Raw genomic sequence first — 16,376 nt, 5'->3', positions numbered from 1 at the left:
TGAACTGTGCCTGAGGAACAGAAGACAGGAATCCATCCGTTACGTAACTTGTTTTTAATTCGAACTGTAGATACATGTGTTTTTCTCTCTGGGAGATCCTGGATCAATCTCCAACGTCGGCCGGGTGGGCAGTCATCCCACTGGTTTGGCCAGGCCGTATTGCACACACGGTGAGCCTGCTCCTGACCGTGCCCCCGAGCTCCGTGTGACACCGACGGCCGGACACGCGGCTCCAGCTGACGGCGAGGCACGAGGCACGCTCGCCGCTCTGAGCGCACGGGGAGCGGCGCGGGGAGGCGCAGACGTCTGCTGAGGTGGCCACCGAGATCTCTTGGTTTGAGAAATAACCGAGCACAAGCATGCATTGATATTCGTTGGAACAAATATATAGAGAGATATATATACACACACATACCTCTGTGTGTGGGTATGTATATATATTAAAAAAAATACAGAGAGTGCATGATGGTAATACCTTGGACAGTTAGGCCAGTATTCTGTCTAATTGCAGCCAGCAGCTAGCAGCTCTATCCCCAATTTAAAATAACATTTGAAAGGAGAGAGGAAATTAAGTCTGCAAAGTATTATTGTCACCTCCTGACGCGCAAATAACCATTTCCAGTGTGTGGCCAGTGACAAGGCACTCCCGCGCGCCTGACCGGACTGGAACCACTGCTGCAGAGGCGTCCCCTCGGGGAGGGGACAGGCACCAGTTGCACCCTTGCAGTCACTTTTGTCCTTGTCCGTAGCAATGAGTGAAGGACGGGTGTCCCTGTTTTTGGCCATTGGTGGAGCGTTTGTAATCGCAAGGTTGAGGGGGATTGCGGCGTCTGCACGCAACAGCCTTAAGACGCTGGTGGTGGTCGGCAGGGTCACCAGGGCCTGACTTTCTTCTCTGTTTGTGCTCGCACATCCTAATGATTGTTTAGTTGTGGAACTAGTGCCATAAACGAATGGGTAGTTATTTCATTTAAGACTGAAGGAGAGACTTCAGGCTGTAACTTGACCTGACATCCCACAGTACTTGAGATTTCCACAATGGTGTTGTTGAGGGAGAAAATGGTTTGATGCATTTCTCTTCTGTCTCGGCGGTGCAATGAAAGGGAAACTATTAAATGTGTATCTGCTAAATATCAACTTAGTTACTCATCAGAAAAAACCCCACTTGTGAAATGTACTGTCTATCAAAGTTTTTGTAACCGATACCACTGCCAGGCCTGGAGTGCGAGGCGCAGGGCCGAGGGAGCGTAGGGGCTTCTCTCTGGTGGAAGTGGACTCGCCGCTGCCCGTGGGGTGAGCTGCCCTGCACAGACTGTGCTCCGGGGCACCTTCCCCCATAAGTAGCCAGGAGCAGCTTTGCTAATTCAGAAATCAGGCTCTGTTTATATTAAGCCCAAATTGTTTGCAAAAAACTGGAAGCAATTCAGCTTGTGCAGTTTTAGAGCTAATTATGTGTATGGAAAATACTCAACTGTACCAAGAATGTAAGAAATCCTCTAATTTATTCAATACATTGTTTCACAACATATTTCACACTGACTGTTGCCACTGAACCAAACCTTATCTCAGGTCATTTGCATTCATCTCCTGTCTGTAGATTAAAAAAAAATAAAATTAAAATCATTTTCATTTTCTTAGTTTGTTCAGCAATTGCCAAATGGGTTCTGGTGCAGCAATGCAGACTCCACGTACTAAACTTTTCCAGTTGCTATTTACAAAACCTTTTGCAGACAAAATGCAATGAGGATAGCCAGTGAAAGGCTTTTCACTCAAGTTTAATAAGGTAACTAAATATGGCTAGGGTCTGAAGTGGAATGGTTTACAGTTTTATTGCAAATTTTTTTTTTTTTTTTCGGCTCATGCTGGTTAACCCCAATGCCCGAGCTAAAGGTGCTTACACAACTTACTAGTTGGGACGGGGGAGTGGGAACAAATCCTGCACTACTATCAGTGATATATCTGTAGGATGCCAACTATAGACACATCAGTTTTATTTCATCCGCCAATCATTTTGTTGTAGCATGTTGCAATTCTGCATGTCTTGGCTACAATGGTTAAAAAAAAATTTCTCTGAATGAGTGGACAGTCAAGACTAATATTTATTTTAAAAAAGTAAAACTAAATTGTAAGCACTTTTTTGTAAAACCAATGTCTGTTTTGTTACATACTTTTAATGTTGTGCTTTGTAAATGTCTTATTTGTGTAATAAATAAAGTTAATGCAAGTAGAAGTGCTGGCACTTACATCCAGAAAATGATGTAATTCCATTTTATTTTATTTTTAAATACTTTCTGGCTTACTAATCAAGCAGCAACCCACCCAGTTTTCCTCTTTTATTATTTTGTTAAACTCTGGCTTCAGGAGAGTTCAACAAACGTTCGTAGTAAATGGATATAATTTCCTAGTTAGCAAACCAGTCATTAAAGAATACCTCTGGTGTACATTATTACAATGATCAATCAATATCAAAGTACTGAGCAAAAAGAGAGGAAAGGAATTCACCAGGACAGCTAACTAAAATCTGGGAAAATAATGTTGATTAAGATGGATTTGAATGACTTCAACACTGAATCTGAGGCACTCTTTTTAACAAATTGTTTTCAGGCTTAATAACGTTTATATATACTACTCTACACACCTCTCAGGAATATTATTGTGAGTACAGTCTGCTTTTTTTCCATGGCTTTTTCTCAGCATGACTGATTAAATGATTATTTCCATTTTTGTTTGTGCTGACAAAGATGACAAAAAGATTATATTCCTGTAGAGGGAAAGGGTGAGACAAAGCCACGAGGACAAATTAGATTTACTGTGAATCAGATTACCTGCTTTGGAATATTATCATCTAGCAAAAACTGTTTTCATGGTTTTGGTTTATGTTCAATCGTTTCATCCAAAGCTTTCCGGCAGGTCCGAATGATCCATTCATGCTCATCATCATCTAAAAGGGAGATAAAGAGAACGCCAAATATCACCATGTCAGATCTGCTCTTTGCATCACGAGGCTCCAGCTCAGACAAGCAATTTTTCCTTTGAGAAATAAATCCATTTTTAGCCATTGGCATCTCTTAGAACACATTTTTTTGTTTCTTTAAAAGACTGTGTCTTGTTGTTTTGGAATTTGTCAAGGCAGGAGGTACTGGATCTATGGCAATGACTCTGATTATTTGTCTGTTTGATAAGATTAGCTTGGGTGGAACTATGAGATTTACATGCATAGATTTTATTTTTTTACTTTTTGGCAGGAGATGTGCGGGAGATATGTTGAAGCTATCAGAAATGAAGATACACATTTTTTAAATGCTATGTCTGTGTTGCTTGTTGGTTTATGAAAAGTGAAGGTAAAGAAATCTATAGTCAAAACCTAGGTTCTTGTCTTCCAGCTTTTCTTTCAATGCTGTTTTTGAAATGTACGCTATGCCAGGTATCGACAAGCTGATAGAGTGGCTGATAGACGTATTTTAGACCATCTTCTGTGTCCCTTGTTAGTATTCATGTCTGTCATATTTATTCTCAGAGCATAATGACAGTGTGGAAAGAAAAAAAAAAATCAAAGACAATGTAGGAAAAAACAACTGTCCAGCAAAGTTTGAATAGAAATTTTGTGTATGATTACAAAAAACAACTTGGCAAATGTGAAGTTGTGGCTTCTTAATTCCAGGGATTTTAAGAGTCTTGTCTCCAAAAAACTGTTCTGCAGCCTTTTCTTTTGTGTTTGTGTAGGGGAAAAGGGATCTCTGTAGTAGACAAGGAAAAACAAACTTCAAAAAGCCTTGAAAAAAATCAAAGTATTACTTAAAACAATACCTGTATTTATTTTTATATAAATGAAGTGTAATAGAGCTGCTTCTTGTGTTTAGCACTGTCTTAACAAATTCATATTAGCTGGTTGTGATGTGTGTTTCTAACCTGCCTCGATCTAAATTTTAAGGGGTTTGTAGCAGCCCTTATCACCTGAAAGATGATACAAATAAACGGATGATTGTGAGGAGGATGGAGCCGAGGGGGCTGTCACCCCGGTACTGTGACCACCGCCCGGCATAGCGCGCAGTCCCATGTATTTGCACAGCTGAGCGCCCTGCTTAGGTAGGTCAGAACAAATCAAGAAGGAAGCATGTTGCTTGTAAGGAGTCAAATTTTCACGGAGATCTTTTGACCTTGGAGTTGTGCCTTTAAGTTTAAGCGACATAGTAGCATTTGAAATGCAAAAGGTGGAAAGGTCTTGGGGATGAAGTTGTGCTAATCTAAGAAGTGAAACTTCACAGGAGGGTATGTGACAAATCAGGTTTGAGGCACAAGTTTTCAAGCTCTTACTGACTGCAGTGGGGTTTGAATCAAGTCAGCTTTGTCTTTCCTATTTTTCTTCCTTTTTTTTTCATGCTACCATCCCCTTTTTCTCATTGCTGGCCGAGTGAGTTGAGTGCATGCCTTCGCTTCTCGTGAGGTGCTGCTCACACGCAGCTCTGCTGGCATCCTGGTAAAAGCAGGTTTACGGAAAGCGTGTGCCAAGGCATTTGTCCCTCATCTGAACAGCAGCACTCATCTGCCACCCTTGACAGCCAGTAATCAGCGAGGCTGGTGACTCACAGGAGCATTTCCCTAAGAGCCTGCTCTCCAGTTCGCTCTTTGCATAGAGTCACTGGTTTCCAGTGGCTACTGACCCTCTTCTCATGGTGCTGGCTTGCCAAAGCTTGGTTTTGGTGGTGAGCGCCCACCTTTGAGCAGCACCCCAGTGACCGTGAATGGGTTGGAGAACACACTTGTGCTGCCATTGTTCCAACAGCTCAGCCTGCAGGCTTGCTTTAATGACTGAAAAATGGATACCATTTGGATAGAATAGCTAAGTTCAGCCTTTCTGTGTTTCACTGACATGATTTCTTTTTTATTCCCTGTGCCTATGAATCAATGGGTCCATAACAAAATACCCCTGTTAATGGCACATTTCTTATTCGGGTATAAACTAGGAGAAAATAAATGCTGAAAAATATGCTAAAAGGGAAATTAAAAAGATGAGCACTGAATCTTGCTTAAAGACCACGCAATCCTTACAGAGGCAGAGATTCCACTGAGGGCTGCAGCAGGAATGCAAATGTGGTCCTTAAGCATTCTTAAAAACAACATCAAAGCCATAATCAATGTGCTGGCTTTTGTTCTATGCACTAGGTGTTCCAGCACAGTAACGACGTGATCACATGAGCCTCGGCTATAACAGAGATTGTCCAGCCTGGGTAGCTCTGTGATTTTAGCTGGAATCGCCCTAACTACAAAATAGTTTATCTGAGCTTGTAATAATTGCACGAAAATGAAACTTTGTCTATTTGTTCCATGGTGAAGGAATAAACAAAACTTACACACGCTATACATCACCACTATCTAGCCCGTATTTGGGTACAGATATATGTGGCTCACCTGAGTACTAGAAATAATCAGCCTGCCTTCCTAGTGAGAAATCTACGGCGCTCACTTAGCTGAGCATCAGGGATGTAAGCACTAGGAAAGGCAGATGCTAACTTGGCTTCATAGAACAGGTTTCCAACAGACCCTTGGTTTGCCTGGATTGTTTCCTTCTGCACTCTGGGATTTCATGGTCTCCCAGGAAAGCACACAGGGCAGGTTGCTCTAAGGATTTTAGCCTCCCTGGACCCATCCCAAAATGTCTCGGTTCATGCAGTGATCTGACCCCATGCAAATTAAATAGATGTTCATAAGCAGTGCTTAACTTGCATATAGTCTAATCAGATGTAAAAACTGAATGCGCTACATGAATTTCAACTTTTTAAATGAAAAGGATGTGATGACTCAATATTCTAAAAAATAACCTAAAGCAAATCCCTGGAACTGCCATCCAACCCGGCGTACCGTACTACTGGTCTTGGTCTAGATAAGGGGAAATGAGAGAATTGATCCAGCATAGCAGAAGAACCACAAACCCAGAGATGAGAATGGCTCCAGGGCTAGCTATGTGGGAAGAGGCAGGGAAATATTAGAATGTAAAGAGTTAAGCTATGGTAAAACATACTTTTGCTACACTAAAGAAGACTGGTTGATAATTACTGTAGTTTTAGGGCTATTTGAATCAGTGCAGCTGCAACCTCTTCAGTAGTAACCCCTGAAACAAGACAAACTGGGTTTATTGTACTGAACAAGTCTTAAAGCTCCTCCCTGATTGTTAGTAATTGGCAGCAATGGACTTAACAGCCTCTTGACTACCCTTTTTACACTCTACCTGACTGTGCAGCTAACAATTTAAATCACAGATGCCGATCCTTCTTTGTGGCAGCTGCTTGTTAACTACACGTTCCTCTTTTTCTGTCACTGGCTGCTTCCATAACCCTGCAACACCAGGGTTAGATTGGAGAATCACATTTCATCAATATTTAAAATGGAATTAAACCTTGAAGTTTGATTAATGCTACCAGATAGTGAGTTGTAATTACTATTTTGCAAATTGCGATTGTTTGAATATGTTAATATGATTGTCTAAGCACATCTTCACCTTCAGAAGTAATTTTCCCTTTAAAAAAGATTTGAAAAAAATACAAACTCTTTAATCAGCGGTAAATTATCACCCTGTGCACAATTAGGTTGTGTGGGGTTCTTCATGTTGTGTGCCGAATTTTGTGTCAGCATATTTATCTTTAAAAGTTTATCCATTTTTTTAGATTTTCCTCAGTAGAATAAACATTCATGGAACAGACTTTGCTGAAACAGGACGAACAATGTTGACATTTGAAGGTAAAGAAAAAAAGCTCTGTCTGAAAATTTTATTGCAATCTAGTGTATCCCTATTCAGTTAGTAAATGTTAGCAAGTTATTTCTTCCAAAGTTAGTGAAATATAATTATCACGAAAAATCATTGAAATGTTGGAGATAGGTAGCGAGAGATCTTAATGGATGAGTTGTTAAAATACATGTAAGTATTGACTGATTCTTTTGAATTATTTTCTTGTCTCAATCAAGACCCGTTTTCTAGTGCCCACAAAATATATTTTGAATATTGTGGGTCAGATCCTCAGCCAGCCCAAACTGGGACAGCTTCTCTTTTATTTTTGTAATTAATTCAGGCTGTTTTCATTAAGCAGGCAGAGGCATATGGAGCCAACCCTGGTAGCCACCTGCACGACTGATCCCCAGAAACAGCATCTGCCCATGGTAGATGATTAACCAGGGGCACACGTCCTACTGATCTACTGTTGGACACTGTCTACACAGTCAAGAGGTCAGTTTGGATAAGAGTTTTTTTAGGCAAATAAGACCCAACCAAATCTGTTGGTCATACTGTGTTCATTAAGTAGCCTGTTTCAAAATTAGTTCTTCTCAACAAATACTGCTTTGCAAGTTTCTTCCTTGTTTTGGATGGATTTAGGGGAAGCTCCAAACGCCAGCAAAGTCCAAACAGGTGTCTGTCAAAAATGCTGTTTAGGTATATTCCACTGTGAGCTCAAACTGCAGCCCACTCAAATCAGTGGATTTCTCCTCAGCGTCTCTGCAAAATGAAACCACTTGTCTAATTTTCAATGTTCAGTCTAAAAGTAGTGGCAGAAGAGACTTCTCCAACTACACACTCCAGATTTATCTCTCAACTGGGACTAGAAAGAGCTGAAAATTCAGGGTGGGCTTGCTTCAGGGTGATTCCAAGGGCTGACCTGAAAATACACCGTAATTTAGGTGCATTTAATCTTCCTATATTAAATGCGTATTACGAAGTTTAGAATTATTTGCTTCTAGCTATCGTGTTTCTATGTTGCTTATGGAAACCTCAGCTGTGAGAGACTTCTCAGGACTCTGTGTGCTTAGGTGTCTGCCATGATGCAGAGCGGAGACTGTCAGTGAACAGCAGTACTGCTGTGTAGGCTTCCAGATTTGCCCTCTTAACTAATGCTTTCCCAGGAAACCACCTCGAGGTGCCTGAAATTAGAATACTTGGTGGCTTACACAGGGAAAAAAACTACATTGTTCACCTTGGCTGGCTCCGTGTTAGGTGTTCATACTGCACTTTGTAACTGTATGTGTTCCTGGTGTCTTAAAGGCTTTGTCTACACCGGAGCCCTGATGCTCACTCCGACACGCTCCAAAATTCACATCCGTGGCTCTCTCCTCTGCCCAAAGGCAAGCTGGGACCAGACGTGAGTGGGCATGTCCCCTCAGTCACTCTTGCTCTGCTAAAGGCCATGCGAGCCGGGAGGGAAGTGGCTGTGCCCTGGTGTGTGCTGCTATCAGGACAGCCGAAGGCTCGCGGCTCCAGCGTACCCCGAGGACACAGCCATGGGGTAAGAGCAGCTCTCCAGTGTTATGGTTTGTGAGAGGGTGTGTTTACAGTAGACAAGCCTTGAACAAGAGCTGAGTTTCCTCTCTGTTTGCAGAGGGCCAAGCACACGCAGACCATTGTAAACAACAATATCATGTGATTCTTTCGCATGCCTGACTCCTCCCATCACCCGCAGAGCAGTTTATCATGTTCTTCCACTGCACAATTACAATCACATGTGATAGCATCTCAGCCATGGATTCAGCCTGGCACACCCCTTTCATTTCCACTGCCCCCTCCGGGTCCCTAGCACCGCTTTCCTTACTGTACCTGACCCCTCCAACATCAAGGCTGGCATGAAAATGGAAAATATGTTTTCAATTAACCTTTGCTTCCACCCACAAATTCTCACCCTTCCATTTACTTTTAATTACTGTAATTCCAAAATGGCCCCCAAATGAACTTTCCATCTCTTGTAAAACTTGTTTTCACACGAACTGTATAGCTGAATATAAGTGCCTATAAGACTTGTCTATAACGTATTTAATGGATTCACAATAGGATGACTAGCACACAAACAAAGTAGTTATTCTTGGCATGCCACTATTTGGAACTGAAACTTTCACAGTTTTCAAAACGATAAGTATTTTAAGATCAGGAAACCACAAGGAACAATATCTCTGCAAAAGCTATCGCTACTGAAATTACTGTGGTAACTTACATCGCCATGCATATATTAATACTATCTTTCTTGGCTATAGTCTTGAATATAAATCATACTGGTTCATAATCTGTTTTACTGAATGAAGGATATTCTATATTAAAACATGTAAGCCAAATTTAATCTAAAATATTTTCTTGGTTACACACTTTGACACTGAGAAAGACTTAATAAGTATGCATTTTGCAATGGCACTCAAAATGTGCCTGATCTTACCACCTTTCTGCATACGAAGATACGAAAAGAGCATATGATGGGTAGGAGAATTGGTCCAACATTTTAAAAAGCATTTAGGGTAAAGTAAGAATAGACATGAAGCTACTTGTCGTAGGAGTCTGGGATCTTCCCTTTAAATGAAGTAGACTCAATTTCTTGCTGCCATCTTCACTCCAATACTCATTCATTTGCCTTGCCCACTCGGCAGACCCCAGTTTGATACTTGCTAATGCTCTACCTCTCCTCCTTCTAAGATTTTTAATTTATTTGTTAAGCACTGAAGATTATTTAGGTCCAAAGCTCTCACAGCAGGACAAAAGCTATCTATCTAACTAAAAAATAGGAAGAGATAGACAGGAGACACTCGGAGATCCAGATGAAAGAGTTACAATACAATTTCTAACCTTCCTCTTAATGTAGTATTTTTCAAATCTTCTGACTATCACAGAAGCAGTGAGTCTGGAAAGCAAGTACCAGCAAACTGGAATTGTATGAATGTGGGCAGAAAAACTATGTCCTGGGACTAGACACAAGAGAAGAATATATATGGGAGACAGAGGAGGTAAGACCAAAAGGTGAATTTGTATGGACTTGTGTAGAGCCTTGTGGGCAAGGAAAACAAGCTGAGTGCCATAGCAAAGAGAGAAAACATTTTTTGCAATGGTATTGGGGAGGAATATGAATCAAAGAGGCCAGAAAGAGGAGGTAGCAGTAAAAAGGACAAGCACTCCAGCTGTTGCAAGAAAAGCAAAGGGCTACTCACATTCGTATGCTCTACTTGTGTAAACGGAGAGTAGCTTTGGCTCTGTTTTACAAAACCCTGTTTTCAGAAATAAGTTTGTCAGCCAAAGTAAAGAGAAAAAGATCAATGAATTGCAATAAATGGCATTTAGCATAAAAATGAGTAAAATTTACAATTCAGTTAACTTGTTCAATGTTAAAAAAATCAGCAAACAATAGACACAATTTGTTTTGTTCAGAGCCCAGAGGTAGAGACCAAATCCTCTAAATTAATTTCTGCAAAAGCTGGGGTTTTTTTCCAAACAGGTCTGGATCCTATTCGTTGTAGAATATACTGATTACCAACTATTTTTAAGAGCTTTACACAAACATTATTTCTTTTGTTGTGTGAAATGCAGAATCAGCCATCTGGCAAATGCCCCAGAGCTAAAATCTTTTACATGACATATAATTCAAAATGATTAAATATACAACAGAAAATAGCTATAGCATTGCACTTAAAATAGCATGAACTTTTACTGCCGATCAAAACTGATTTCTTTAGCTTAACAAGTATCCAAAGAACAATTATTTGAAGAGCTTTTAAGAGTTTCAATATGTAGGAACTAAACCTCATCTAAATTCAGTATCTTAAGTCAAATAAAAAAGAAACAAATGTACAAAAGATTAAATGGTCCTGCGTTATAAGTAGACATTTAAATCTATGGGAAGCTAAATTCATTCGAACAAAAATACTATATTCCCTCTGTATGTGTATTGCTGGGGCTTTCCTCTCCATTGCTAAGGGCATCTGCCAAAACAACTCTTGCATTCTTAGGCAATGACTAGGGACTAGCCTGGAATCAGACTGTTCATCCACTCCCTCCATCACCAGAATGGGCAATTTCAAAGAAGAACAGGGAATAAAGCTCTGTGCATGATCCCTAAGTGCAGTCAATCTTTTTTTTCCTGCACCGCAGTCGACTTTAAGTTAAACTTGCTGTCTTTTTTCCAGAAATACTCCAGGCCTGAAAAATTGCCAGGTCCTCATCCCACACCCAGTTCTCCAGTAGTTTATGAGAAAGAGCACGCAAACATCTGCATGTATTTGGGGTACATGAGGGTAGGTACAGAAATAATACCCTGTATAATTATTGAGCGGTTATGGCTCTGTTTCTCAACTACATTTTTCAGACAAGTCAAAGTCTACATTTCCCAAAAAGCACTTGGTGCAAGTCAGATCTGAGTTGTAAGGCAAAAAAGTCTAAATGTAGGAGATTTATCTCATGGATTTGCATACTTGGATAAACCTGAAATAGATGAATACACTGCTGTTGACTTTCCAAAAAATTTTGCTTCTAAATTCTTTCAGACTAAGCATGAGAACCTTCACCCCAAGGTAACAATGTGAGGAACCTGTAAGGCTGTGATTACTAAGGCTTAGAATTAAAATGGCTTTGCACCCTTGCCTGTAGAGTTGGGTCACCCTCACAACCGTCTTTTCTAAACCATAATAAAATCATGTTCTTGAATCTTGACCTTTTCAGCTCATAATGGTTCCTGAAGTCTACAAGACTTCCAGGCTTGTAGAAATCCTAAGCTGATTGCTGGCTGGTTTGGGATTGCAGCAACACCAAAACCTCTCCTCTTAATAAGACACGTTTTCTGCGCCTAATTCTGCTCTTAATAACATGCATGTTAATTTAGTTACCTGACTGAGCTTTTAATGTAAAGACAGGCTTTGTGTCTTCCTGCTCTTGATGTTATATGAAGAGATATGTACATTTCAGGTAATACAGACTGCAGTATAAAAAGCTACCCTGTGCACCATGTATATACCAATTAAACCTGAAGATGGAATATGAAACTAGTAGCACAAATATTCTTGTATTACAAAGAGAAAAAGCATGGGTTTTATTATTTATCCCATCCTTGGGAGAACCACAAGAGAAACAGGGCAATTTTCATCAGAAGTATCTTTGCTTTTCATCAAAAGAGAGGTGACCCAGGCAATCTCCTATAATCTTTTCCATTTCAGTATAACAAAATTTCTATTTCTGATGGTATTTTCTCTTTGAAAGCTGTGGGCTTCTCCAATATTTGGGGGTCCTAAAACCTGAATGTTACAGCTCTTCTTGTACCTCCCTGCTTTGCATTAAACATAACATCACTGAAAAATTGGGAAATCTTCCCATCTTTCTATTGACCAAACTCTGTTACAAAGGTGCCAGGAGTCCTATTTCTGGGGGAAAAAAAAAAAAAAGTAATACTCCTAGTGAAACAGGAGTCTAGTCCCAGTATCTATTCAAAATAAACAACGTATCTTCTTACAAATGAGCATTCCCGTTCTTATTTATGTGTTCAATTTTGCGTACTTCGCAATACTGGAAAAAAAGAAAAGATTGGAGAACACATGGAGAATCAAGAGAAATTTGAGCATCCCTGAGGAAACAGAGGTTTAGGGACGGAGTAATAACTGCAAGATTGTAATGAGGATTTGGAAAACTTTGCTAGATAAAAACATATAACAAAACTGTTGCTGTCATTTCATTCCCTGGGCCTGATTATGTTTTCATGATGGGCCTTTGCACTGCTTTAACAGTAAGAGCTCTCTAAGTAAATGAGTATCAGACCTCCACGCTAGTGAAATGCAAGGCTTGCCAAATTTAACAGGAGTCTCTACGGTACTCCACATCCACTCATCTTGACAAAGAAGTGGTGGAAGCAAACTCAGTAGTTTCAAATGGCGTCTGTTTTCCTCTCTTCTGGAACAGTACCTGGATGCTGCCAGTGTGGAGGCAGGTCAGCGCCAAGGCTGTATGCTTCCCTGCCCTCTTCCACAAACAGCCGAGAAACAATCAGAAATTGCTTCATAATAGGGCCAGGGTGAAAGGTGAGAACTGGAGTATTCTGAAAGCCTGCTGCCAGACCTGAGGAAGATAGTGTCATTTTGGTAAACCTGTCAAGCTGTTGTAAGAACTTCCTGAATGCTTCCTACCATCTGCTTTTGATGCTTTCAAGACTTGGCTGGAAGCCTGGAGGTTTTCCTGCTCCTTCCTGCCCAACCTGTAACGGAGTAATTCTGGATCTGTTCCCTGTCATCCCAGCCTCTTCCTCAGTTTCTTCTGCTTACAGCTGGGGTTTTTTTAATTATTTTTTTTTTCTTTACTGCAGTGGCCTTGTGCCCTGAATCATCTCTCCTGGGGTGGTAAGAGTTCCTCTGATGTTGAACAAGTGCCGGGTTTTTCAATTGTGTTCATGTTCTTGAGAGGAAGGGTCTGGCCTACATGGCACATTCCTTCTTCACACTCACATCAACAAGTTTAACTTTGTGTACAGGGCTCTCAATGGAACGGCCACACAAAGCACATCTCCAACGACTCTGTCAGACTGCACGCTGCGCTGGTCTGGTTAGCGAATATTGATGGATATAATTTGTAGGGTTTGAGATAAATGTCATAAAGGACAATGAGTTCAAAGAACAGATTAAAAAACAATAAATTGAATTCCAAGGCGTTCCCTCCTGTACTAATCTGTGTAGGTTCCTGTGTTTTTGGAAAGCATGTTGCTTATCTTCCTCATCAGTAGGCCCACTGCATTCCAGTATTTTGGATCAATGCCATTTGTAATAATCTAGATCAGTTTTTATTCAACGTTTATAAAACAGGCCATGTATCATAGGGTATATTTTATAGCAGATGGTATCTCCAATTCATTTAACCCCCCCTTCACTTCCCTCCTCCAATATCACAGTGCGTACTTATAAAAGCTCTTGAAAGTAGAGCAGAGCAGAATTTTTTTCAACAAATAGTAAATTTGCTGAAAAATGGAGTTTCCAAGCAACAAAACCGTTAAACTGTGGCACACTGAAAATGAAATGTTCTGTCTTCTAGAAACACCAGGTCTTGCGATTTGGACATTTTGGGGGGGAAAAAAAAAAAAAGGTGGGGTGGGTGGTTGCTTTCAGAAATCATTTTAATTTTTAAAAAATCTGCACGAAAAAGGTGAAAAACACAAAGGTTAAATAGCCAGAACACAAAGCGTTTGTTTCAGGTCAGATTACATTTTTTGAGTTATCCCAGTGTCAACTGTTTGGGGATCTTCTCTGTGGTTTTAATTTGAAAAGTTTCTCTTTTGGCTTGATGAGAACTAATTTTCCCTAAGGATTATTACTCTGGGGACTCATCCACAAGACCCAATATTTGCAAGACTACTCAAAACACAGCTCTGCAAGGTGACAAGGAAGTTTCCCGTTCAGCACAGCATTTAAACATAGACCTAAGACACATTTCAACAAAACGGACTATTCTTACATGTAGAGATAAGCACACCCTGAAGCACTTTGCTGGTTCACAACACAGAGTTAAGTCAGATCAATGATGTACACCTTACAACCACTCCCTTGCTTGAGATCATAACGGGAGAGATTGAAGATTTTCCTGAGATTAACATATCAAATGGTAATAAAATATATTTATTTGTATCTGCTTGGGAATACTTCATTGTAATTTTGCAAAATATGATTTATACTCTGGAGATACATAAATTGCTGATAAAAATAAATAAGTAAAAAATATTTTTGCTCAGTGATAACAGAACCAAATCATGGACTTTTTTATGGTTTAGCTTTAATCACACATCCTAGAATATATGATGAATAAACTCATCTTAGTTTACCTTGAAGAAGTCAATCATACCTGCGTTTCTCAGAAACCTGAGTTTGTAGTCAACAATAACTCTGGTTTCAGGATTATAGAATCCATCCCCACAGTCGTAACATCCTTCCGGGATTTTTCTGGGAGGATCCAGATTTGTAAACTGAGAAATGTCTGAAGATAAAAAAACAAAGTGTTTGCTTTATTTTGCTGCTTCTTTTTTTTTTTTTTCCATTTGTGCCTTTGATCAAGATACCTAACAAGTATTACATCTCCATGGCATTTGCTATAAAAACAATGCAGTTACTTTACAACAAATTTTATAAAACATTTTGCCAATTTTGCAGATGGAGAAAATGAAAATGGAAAAATCCAGACACAAAAAGTGTGTCATGGAAAGAAATCCCTTTGATTTCCCCATTCACGGTCCTGTGATTCAGCCCACTAAACTAACATTACAAATATGACCCCAAACTCCAAAGTGGGGCCGGGAGAGTCTTGCTGGCCCCACAGAACAACTACATGTCATCGCTGAAATATTCTATGTATAAAGAAGAGTATTTTATGTATTACGTTATATATTTTATTCACTTGTTCCTTATAAATCTTTTCACCTTTTGACTATAGACAAACAATAATATTATAAAACTCTTTAGCAAAAATATAGACTTGACACAAATGTTTATTTTGGTATCTACTAAAAAAGCTACATGGGGCAGATGCATTCAAACTTTATTTGATGTTCTGGATGTAAATTAAATGCTTTTGCTCAACTTTTCTATATTCAAAACACACTGCTAACGCAGTGAAGGAGAAATGTATAAAAGGGTTAATCAGGATATCAAAATCTGTTGAAAACAAAGTCCTGTCCCGGGGGTCATCACTCCAGAAGAGACCACGCTGCATCCTGGGCTGGTGGAAGCTGGTGTCAGCATTCTTCTGGCAGCATCGTACGGTCGGGTCCTGAAATTAGCCAGAGCATTTCTGCTCCATGTTACTCATGTAGCCGAATTAATCTTTCTTAAGCAAAGTTGTTAGTTTAATTCCTTCCAGACTCTTAGGATCGCAAATGCAATTCAGTACCTGCTGGTTTAAGACCAGAACAGATTTCTGTGTAAAATCTTCTGTCGTAGCCGTCACAGTAATGCCATTTTTTATCTTTGTATTTGAGACCATCTGCAAAAGTGTATTTCCCCTGCAAAACATGTTGAAGCAGAGATTTAATAAACATGATGGATGGATCGAGTACGACCAAGGTTAGTGTTTCCACTGCCAAAACCGTGCGTTAGCCGAGCAGAGTGAGTGCGCGGTTCAGCTCGGGCTTAAATAGTCTTGGGAACCACATCTGCGGAGCAGCCCCACCCCTCACGTTTGGGTGCGAGACCCCACCGAGGGGGCGAAAAATTGGCTTGGCTCGGAAATCCACTTATTTCACCTCAAAACCTTCCCTGCGGTGGGGCCTCCAGGCAGGGCCGCTCCCCGACGGTGGAGGCCCCTTGGGGTGAGGCCCCCCCGCCCCTGCCCGGGGTACCTGCGTGGGCACCCCGCGGTGCCAGACCGCCCGGTATCTGCCGCCGTTGGGGAACAGCAGCTCTCCCTCGCCGTCAAACAGCCCGTCCCTCAGCGCTCCCCGGTACTCGGTGCCCGTCGGCAGCGTGTAGGAGCCCTGTCCCTCCATCCTGGAAGAGACGGGGCGGTTGGGGAGGGGCTGGGGGGCGGGCAGCCCCCCCGCGCCCCGCCGGTCCCACCTGCCGCGGACGGTGCCCCCGCGGTAACGGCCGCCCGTCACCTCCATGGCGGCTCGGCCCGACGGCGC

At 41.0% G+C, this 16,376-nt stretch overlaps 2 protein-coding genes across 4 annotated transcripts in view; one reads left to right on the top strand and one right to left on the bottom strand.

Moving 5' to 3' along the window:
• LHX6 (LIM homeobox 6) overlaps positions 1 to 206 on the top strand; it is a 16,619-nt gene extending 16,413 nt beyond the window's left edge. Inside the window, exon 11 of the transcript XR_012631846.1 lies at positions 71 to 206. The gene's annotated coding sequence lies outside the window, so the exon portion shown is untranslated. The remainder of the gene's footprint in view (positions 1 to 70) is intronic.
• MORN5 (MORN repeat containing 5) lies at positions 42 to 16,376 on the bottom strand. 3 transcript variants are annotated; one of them, XM_074891303.1, is made up of 6 exons: positions 16,309 to 16,376; positions 16,092 to 16,239; positions 15,644 to 15,755; positions 14,603 to 14,734; positions 2,826 to 2,941; positions 42 to 1,591 (listed from the first exon to the last, which is right to left on the bottom strand). In XM_074891303.1, exons 1-5 carry the CDS (start codon positions 16,353 to 16,355, stop codon positions 2,862 to 2,864), a joined length of 519 nt encoding a protein of 172 aa, XP_074747404.1. In that variant the 5' UTR covers positions 16,356 to 16,376; the 3' UTR covers positions 42 to 1,591; positions 2,826 to 2,861. The 3 variants fall into 3 exon arrangements, with proteins under 3 accessions (XP_074747404.1, XP_074747403.1, XP_074747405.1); XM_074891302.1 differs by having other exon boundaries at positions 16,092 to 16,371; XM_074891304.1 differs by lacking the exons at positions 42 to 1,591; positions 2,826 to 2,941 and adding an exon at positions 10,860 to 10,933.

This window comes from Strix uralensis, chromosome 21 (assembly GCF_047716275.1).
Source record: "Strix uralensis isolate ZFMK-TIS-50842 chromosome 21, bStrUra1, whole genome shotgun sequence".
NCBI lineage: Eukaryota > Metazoa > Chordata > Aves > Strigiformes > Strigidae > Strix > Strix uralensis.
This window is presented reverse-complemented; position numbering and strand designations above follow the sequence as displayed.